Genomic DNA, 8,835 nt, shown 5'->3' with positions numbered 1-8,835 from the left:
TGGAATTAAAAAAGCGAATGTTCCTGGTTATGGAGTCACCCACTATGGCGGTGGTTGGGGGGAACAGTGGCCGAGGACGAGGGGGCGAGCGCCGCTGCTCTGTGGGGACTGTTTGCGGAGTGTGCGGAGAGGTCACAACCTCAGCGGTGGCTGGGGGCTCACACGACCCTTCACGGCATGGAAGACCGCCGGAGCGTCTCGCCCTGAGAGCAGCCTCCTTCACGATCCTGCGCCTGGAGGAGGAGGTCGCGGACCTGAACGGGGGTCCCGAAACAGACCCCACAACCCCCCGGGCTGCTGGCAGTGAATCAGTCGAAGGGCAAACAGGAGGGGAATGGACAGTTTGCAGCAGAGGGAATTCCTCAACAGGGAATTCCTCAACACTCAAGATGTTATATCTGTTCTCCAGTTGGAGCTCACAAGGTGGAGCATGTATCGGGCTGGACCTCGCTCGCTTTTTTCCATGTACTGTGGACCATGGCTCTTGGTTGGGAGTGGAGTTGTTAGTTCTGAACCTCGGATTTGGACTGAAGGTGAAAGTAGCTAAAGTTGCACTGCTGCTCGCCCATTTAGGCTTGGCCCCCAGCAGCCGCCACGGGTCCTCCGCCGGAGGATGTGGGGCTGCAGCTGAGGAGGCCGGCCTGGATGTCGCTGTGGCGGCTGGATCATCAGCTCGGAGCTGAGGAGCCGAGGCTGACCGCTCAGCTGGGGCCAAGCCAGTGGGGTTGGGATCTGCTGTATCCATGGAGCCGGGACCAAATTCTGGGATGGTTGAGTCCAGATCCGCAGGATTGCCAGGGGGACCAGGACCTGGAGCGACAACGGAGTCAAGCCGCGCCTCTTCATCCCTAATCCAGTAGAGGTTTGAAATGCGCTGCTCCAGCTCTGCGATCTTCTGGGTTTTGTGGATACAGCTGTCACAGTGGTGTGGAGAGGTGAGTGGAGCCATGGGGGACAGATGGGGTAGCCAAGGAAGCAGAAAACAAACTCCGGCAGCAACGGTGTAATGCGTAATGACGTGATTATATTCTCCAGAAAGCTACATTCTCAAGTTTTTTTTTTTTTTTTTTTTTTTTTAGCAGTTGGTATGAGCCACAGTAAAAACTTAAAAACTTACAAACTTACGCGCGGGGACTCCAAAAGTGTGTTGACTCAGATCAGGGTGGGTTGGGGTCCGGTAGAAAGCGGGACTTACCGGCGCGTAGAGGTGAATGAGTGTCCGGGAGAAACCAGTGAGTTTCGCCAGGTAGCTGCAGTCACTCCGGTGTCCAGAAAATGGCACAGAAGGTGTAAAAAGGCTTCTGGGGTGGCCGAAGTGTTCACGGGGACTTTCACTCTCAGGCAGGCAGTATCATTGTAGTTAATCCAGTTGTAGAGCAGAGAAAAACTAGATTGTTGCTAAAAGTTAGCGAAACTCTAATGAAGTTTGGGGTGCGGCTGTGTCACCAGTCACCCGTGTCCAAAAAGCTCAAAATCCGCCGATCAAAAAACCGAGATCGGCCATCCGGCCAAACGAACAGACTTTAAACAAATAAAATCATTAAAAGTAGTTCATTAGACGTGGCATAAAACTGGTTTAAAGTTATAAATTAAGAGCCGAGGTGACGGAGGACGCCGACTCAAGCAGGAAGCGGAAGGCGGCAAAACTCTGTGTGATGACGTAAGCCAGTGACGTAGCTTCTTTGGCAACAAAAGCATGTGGTTGGGTTTAGGGCAACGGAAGGTAGACAGAGTGTTGGAAAGAGAAGCTGAGAAATCTTGAGGGGAAATGGATTTGAGGTTTCTGAATGATATTATGCGTTTGTCCTTGGGGAGGGGGGTGGGGAGATGGATGTCCATGATGACAGCCAAGTGGTCGGAGATGTGAAGATTGATGCTGGAGAGTTGTTGGATGGTGAGACCGGTGGAGCAGACTAAGTCCAAAGTGTGGCCACGATTGTGAGTGGGGAAGTTGACATGTTGAGTGAGATTGAGGCAGTCCAGTAGATCAAGAAATTCAGAGGCATGTTTGCAGTTAATGTTGTCAATGTGGTAGTTGAAGTCGCCGAGGAGAAGAACAGAAGGTGAGATGGCTGAGAGCTGTGTAACAAAATCAGAGAAGTCAGAGAGGAAAGATGGATTGGGCTTGGGAGGGCGGTAAATAACAGCAGTGACCAGTGCAGCAGGGCCGGGGAGTTTAAAAGCAATGTGTTCGAACGACTGAAAGGAGGGAGTGGATATGATGGTGATTCTTAGGTCTCTCTTATGGACTAAGGCCACGCCGCCGCCTCTTTCAGTGAGACGGGGCTGGTCAATACATGTGTATCCGGAGGGGGTGGCTTGGTTGAGTGAAAAATAGTCCAGATGTTTGTGCCAGGTTTCCGTGATGCAGAGGAAGTCTAGGTTGTTGTCAGTAATGAATTCATTTAAGATGAGTGCTTTGTTGTTGAGTGAATGGGTGTTTAGCTGTGCCAGTTTGAGGAACTGCTGCTGTGTGATTGGCTGTGAGGAATGGGGGAGTTGGCGGAGGTTGGGATTGGACCGTTTGACGTGTTTTATTGAGAGGTTACATTTGTTCACAGAGTTGAACCTGTTATAGGGAGGGAGGGGTCTGACTGAGATGATAGACTGAATGGGGAGAGCAGCAGCAGGTGGGGACAGTGACAGAGCAGCAGCAGGAGGGGACAGTGACAGCTGGGGCCTGTAGGGGGAGCTGTGGCAGGAGGAGGTACCCAGAGATGACACCAGAGAGCAAGACGGTGTGTGGGTAAACACTATCAGTCAGTCACGTGGGTAGCTTTGCACAGCGTGCTGTAAATTGGCAGCTAACATTTGGCTGCCCAGCTTATTGGGATGAAAACCGTCGCTTTTTAAAAAGGACTGTCGGCCCCAGAATAAATTAAAATGATCAATGAAGCCCACATTGCATGTCCTGCAGACAGATAGGAGCCAGGTGTGGAGGGAAAGGATTCTGCTGAAGATTTCCACTCTGCAGCCGAGAGGAGAGAGCAGCCCGCTGATGAATACATCATCAGGCTACAGTTACACTGAGTGTTAGCACAGTAACTGGGTAATCAGTTTCCCCTCCTTGTGATTGTCTTCATTAACAAAACTGGTGCATATTTAAATAAAATATTTCAGAAAATTTGTAATACAAAAAATACTTGTCTTAATATGAGTGATCAACTGGGCAAGTTACATGGGGATATCTATTTGTTAATTTTTCACCCTATTTGTAGTGTTTTGCCTACACGGGTGTACGTTTGTTTACAGAGTGATAACTATAATTAAGCTACTAGATAGGCAGGGCTATCATACTGAAATATAAACTAGAGACCTGTAGAGAGATAAAAATGCCAAAATTGTTTGGTCCCCGTGGGTGAGAGGGGCCTACCAAGTTGTGAAAACGATCCCTTTAGCCCTTGTACTAATAGGGCCCCATTCTATTTGTCTGTTTGAAGTTCTGGCTGCACTAGTTACCTGTCAGGGGCTGGTGACATCAGATGGTGAGGTGAATAATCTAATAACCTACTTTTATGATAAGATGACATTCTTTGGCACATATGAATGCAATTTTGGGGTGATTGGCTTATTTACATTAATAATGACAAACACATATATACATGCTTTTTGGATTTTTTATTCCTTATTCCATGTCCACCTATAATTCATGTGTGTTTAGGTGTATACATTTTTTAGAAGGAGCAAGGTACTGATGAAATCTTCACTGTCTGTGAACATTCAGTCCAAATTTGGTGACATTCTGATAATTATTTCCCAAGATTCATGTGATAAGGCAGACACCGTCCCTTTTGGAGAAGCCTCAATTTTGACTATTTTCAATTTTGGGGAGGACCCAAAGATCATCAAAAATTTTTTATTAAGCTACTGGATAGGCAGGTCTATCATACCAAAATGTAAACTAGAGACATAGAGGAAGTCAAAAATACCAAAATTGTTTGGTCCCTTTAAGTGATACCAAAATCTGCCTTGGCCCCTGGACTATTTGTGTGGCAATGAACTCTGTGTTGAGACAGAATATATTTACATTGAATGACCAAAGACTGTATGAAATAATGGACAGAGCTACTGTAATGTCACCTATTGGATTGCGGACTCCCATTTTGAAGCCTCAAATTGCAACCAAGGTAATTTATGATTCTTTATATTTTTTTGTTTTGGGGGAAAAAAAAGATTCAAAAAATTTGTAACATCATTACAATGTGAAGTGTGTGACCTGAGCAGAAACTCACAGCGGGGCCAGTGGGAGAGACACTACTGCACATATTCAGTGGGCTGCATACCACGGAAGTAAACCCGGAAGCTGGAACTTTTTTTGCATATGCACCTGGCAATAGGCACCATCTTGCCATTTGGTATCTAGTCATTATTAAAATCTAAGCACTTCACGGACAGCCTGTCACTCTAAGCAGCCCTGCTTTTAATTATGCGTAACTTTAAGCCTTAATAAAATGTAAATGTGAATTCACACCCGTACACTTGTCATAATTGTTGAAATGAGCTAAGACCAAAACAGTCTTTTTTGTTCCAGGTTGTAAACATTCTTATTTCTGCTGTAAAGTTGGGCATTTTAACATGGGAGCCAGCCTCAAGTGGCCAGCAGCAGTTTTCTCTGGAGGTTGCTACTTGGTTTGCAACTCTCTCCTATAAACAACTTTATACAGTAGGTGAGAATATGTCAGTGTTTTGTAAACGTTAATTATGCTGACCTCAAGTGTCCAATAAAACATTATACATCATGTCAAAGAAGGAAATCACAATACAAAAAGAAATACGTACAAGATTTAAGTGGGTTTGTACTTGATGCAAGGGTTAACGGCACTCTTGCCTCCAATGTAAGTTTTTATCTATAGTTCAGTGACAGATTTTACATATTAATATCACCACAACAACACTAGACAGATGTACTGTACCATTGTGCTTTAACTATATTCCCTACAGTAACTGTGTTTATTCCTTTATTTGAAATGAGTAAGGTGGGCTATGCACATATCTTATTACTGAACATAGACTACCAAGAAGTAATATTTCTGTTGTTTAATTTAATCAATCAATCAATCATTTATCACATGGAATTACACAAGGTACAACAGTGAAATGTGATCCCATCATCTCTTTCAACTTGTTTACTGTAACTGTTGGCTGCTGCTTTATAATTGCCCATGTTTCCAGATGGTTCTGGTAATCCGTTTTTTGGTTGTAGAATGATTAAACTGTCCACTCATACTGACCCCGTCAAAATGGCTGTATAGTCGCCTCTGCCAAACATGGCACCACTCTGCAGTTGCCTCTGAATGGCGTATATCAGTGATCCACAGCAGAACAGGACAACACCTCACATTCCCACCGTCACACTAGTCCTCCTGGTCGAATGGCACTGTCCGAGATTTCGCCAAGTTTCAGTGAATCAAAGCATATTACAGTTGCTGATATCCTGTTGGAAACTGATGTGACATGGAGGTTGTGTAGTTTATTTTCAATGCCTGTACAATGGCCAGCACCATGTTAGTTCAGCTGGTGCTCTTTCTTCTCCATCTTTCTTTGATGTTTACTGATGTTTACATTTGAAAACCTCTACCTGGCTAGCTAGCAGGAGAGTTTACAGACTGGTGACTTGATTTCTATATCCCGATGAGTGACTCGCAGCCACACACCACCACCATCCAAAGCCAAACACAAAAAATACCACCAACCAGGGTTTAAAATTGGCACCCGCCACTCGCCAAATGCGGGTAAAAATATGTTTTGGCGAGTAAAATAAATAGGTCACACGCCATTGGCAGGCTGCTGAAATATGCCGACTTTGCTATATAACTTTCAACATAAATGCCAAACAGTAAGACAGACACAATTTACAGCTACAACAGATCTACTGATTGCGTTTCGAATTTCAAATTTGTCCCTCGCTGTCCACTGTCATTCAACATTTAAAAATGTATCATGTTGTCTTGGATACCTACGCTCAGTCAAGAGAAGAAGAAAAAAGGAGACGAAGAAGAAGACGACGACGACGAAGAAGAAGAAGTTAAAAAAAACGACACATTGCGGGTGTGAAACCACCCGAAAAGAGATGGCAGGAGGAGAGCTGTGGAGGAATACAAGTACAACCTAAAAGAAAATTTATTGAAAAGTGGCGGTTCAATGAAATGGGGGTGAGAAGAGAGTGGTTAGTGTACAACAACAGCAGTGCGAAAACAATGACGTGCAACATCTTTCAACGGTACTCGACCAACCGTTCCTGCTCGTTCGTGGTCGGAACGAGCACAATGAAACTGGAATCTGTGAAAGACCACGAGAAATCAAACGCTCACATAAATGCAGCAAGGATTTCCACGGCAGCGGCAGGGTCCATCGCGACTACAGCAACGGTGCAGGCACTCATAGCGATGACCGACCCCACCGCCACGAAGATGAAGAACCTCTTTCGCAACGTTCATGCCTTGGCTAAACGATCAAGACCGCTTTCAGACATCGTGTGGATGTGTCAGTAAGTACCCAAGTTTACTCATGTCCATTTTAGATGATTTGTGTTAACGTGTTTTTCCTTGTTACGGCTTTTCTTGGGAGTTTTTCCTCAGATGATGTGAGCGTCTAAAATAGGGGTGTCAAATGTATGGCCCGCGGGCCCGCCATACGGTCTAATCAGGCCCGTGGGATGAATTACACTACTTTGACACACTTGGTCTAAAGGCAGTGGATGTTGTTATGATGCCATGTAAAGCCATTTGAGACAAACTGATTGTAAAAATGTGCTATAGCGCTAAGCTCTTAGCAGTAGATCTGCACAAGATATCATAGTCTCTGTTTTTTTTTCTTTCAATTTCAGTAGATGTGATTGCAACTTACTGATCATCATCCTTGTTATCTTTATTTCTCAGATTGGATGACCAAAAGGGTATTCAAGTGGGTGGGTCATATAGGAATCCTGTAGAGGCAAGGGTGTTTCTTCATTACATTGCACAAATGGAAAGAGAGAAGATACGAGATAGGCTCAAAGCAGCCAGCCACATTGGTATAATGACGGATGGATCAACCGACAGCTCTGTTAAAGAGGAGGAGATGGTCTATGTCAGAACATGTGTGGCAGGCACAGTGGAGACATCGTTCGTAGGCATAACCGCAGTAGAGAAGGCTGATGCAGAGAACATCACCACTGCAATCAAGGGCATAATGGAGTCGGTGTGCTGTGACTGGGAGGACAAGGTGGTTGCCATCTCCACAGACGGTGCAGCAGTGATGGTAGGAGCCAGGAGTGGTGTCGTCTCACGCCTCAAGGAAAAGACACCCTATATTATTGGAGTCCATTGTATGGCACACAGACTTGAGCTCAGTTTCAAAGATGTGATCAAGAGCATTAGCCTTTTCCAACAAGTTGAGGAACTGCTGTCAGGGCTGTACACGTTCTATCATGTGAGTCCTCTTAATCGTGCTAACCTGGTCAAGAGTTACAAGGATTTAGGAATGACCCCTCTCATGCCAACAAGGTTTGGAGGCACCAGATGGCTGGCCCACCTCTCCAGAGCAGTTGATCATTTCCTGCGAGGATATAAAGCCATTGTTCAACATCTAGATCAGGTTAGACCCTCATTTGAAAAAGTATTCTGATAAAATCACACAGACTTAATTATGTTATTTTCATGCTACCTGTTAGCTTATGTGTTTAAAGCTGATCTCATAGCTATTGTCATTGAAAATTGTTTTTTTTAATTTAAAATGCCATGTTAGCCTGAATTAAATAAAAATATAAAATATTAACATTAATATAAAGTTGTGTTTAGTGTGAATGGTTTTGTGATTTGCCATTGCAATCTTGTATTATTCTAGTTGAGATCCTGTGATTCTGGGGCAATGTCTGTGCAGCAGTGTAAGGCCAAGAAGTTTGCTCAGATCGCAAAAGACTCTGGGATTCTGCAGTTTTGTGGCTTCTTATGCGACCTCGTCTCTCATCTGGGTAGCCTGTCACAGTCACTCCAGAGATCCAACATCACCATTGCCGAGGCACACAGTTGCCTGTGCTCCACCCAAGCTGTCTTGATGAAATACAAAACAAGGTATTATTGATCTGAAAGAAATTTCAATTAAATGTTTTACAGATCAGAAAAGTGATTGTTAAGGTTACTGATGTAAGATTTATTTAATTAGAGAGAGTCCGATGATGAGGGCAGCTACAGGTGACATGTTCAAGGGAGTCACCCTGATTGCTGGGAAAGCCGAAGATCAGGTCATCTCATCTAAAGATCGGCTGATTGACAGGCTTGTTGAAAGCATTGGAGGCAGGTTCAGGGATATCAGCAAAGGGGTACTGCAGGCTACAAAGTTGGCCTGCTTCAAACATTGGCCACAGTCAGCAGAGGAGCAAACAGGTTAGTTCAAATTAAGATCAAGCTCAGTGTAGCACAATCTGAGATCAAGAGGTAACACACATATTACAGGAGAATGTAGCTGATTTATGTATGAAATATTGAAAATTAAAGTTGTGATTCTTTTAACAGTATCTGAAACCTTCATTTATATAGTTCCCTACTAAAAAACAGGGACAATTAACAATTAACAATTATCTTCATGCTTTATTCTGTTCAGTGGAAATCTGTTATAGTTAAGGTCGTGATTGGGAACAGCTCAGTGGCCGGTAAAAACACATTTTGGCCGGTAAAATTTCAAACCAAAAATCTAATTTTATACCCTGACACCAACACTTGCAAAACAGACATAACGGCATATATTTTGAACAAAATTTGCAGAGCTAACAGAGAGGAAGCGTCTGCACATTATTTACCATAATAGAACAGTGAGAGTAGTGAGCAGATGGTTTGCAGTGGCGATGTCTTTGTTAGA

The 8,835-nt window shown here is 44.2% G+C and overlaps 1 protein-coding gene across 1 annotated transcript; it reads left to right on the top strand.

Moving 5' to 3' along the window:
- Positions 1 to 5,890: 5,890 nt before the first annotated feature.
- Positions 5,891 to 8,374, top strand: LOC126392744 (zinc finger protein 862-like). The gene is made up of 3 exons (XM_050048344.1): positions 5,891 to 6,487; positions 6,879 to 7,575; positions 7,825 to 8,374. Exons 1-3 carry the CDS (start codon positions 6,147 to 6,149, stop codon positions 8,059 to 8,061), a joined length of 1,275 nt encoding a protein of 424 aa, XP_049904301.1. The 5' UTR covers positions 5,891 to 6,146; the 3' UTR covers positions 8,062 to 8,374.
- Positions 8,375 to 8,835: the final 461 nt, after the last annotated feature.

This window comes from Epinephelus moara, chromosome 7, assembly GCF_006386435.1.
Source record: "Epinephelus moara isolate mb chromosome 7, YSFRI_EMoa_1.0, whole genome shotgun sequence".
Lineage (NCBI taxonomy): Eukaryota > Metazoa > Chordata > Actinopteri > Perciformes > Serranidae > Epinephelus > Epinephelus moara.
The sequence above is the reverse complement of the archived record's forward strand: the minus strand, read 5'-3'. Positions and strand labels throughout refer to the sequence as shown.

Coding starts and splice junctions, on each gene's coding strand:
- LOC126392744 (XM_050048344.1), top strand. CDS start 6,147: ATGGGGGTGAGAAGAGAGTGGTTAGTGTACAACAACAGCAGTGCGAAA. Junction 6,488..6,878: donor GACATCGTGTGGATGTGTCA/GTAAGTACCCAA, acceptor TTTATTTCTCAG/ATTGGATGACCAAAAGGGTA. Junction 7,576..7,824: donor TTGTTCAACATCTAGATCAG/GTTAGACCCTCA, acceptor GTATTATTCTAG/TTGAGATCCTGTGATTCTGG.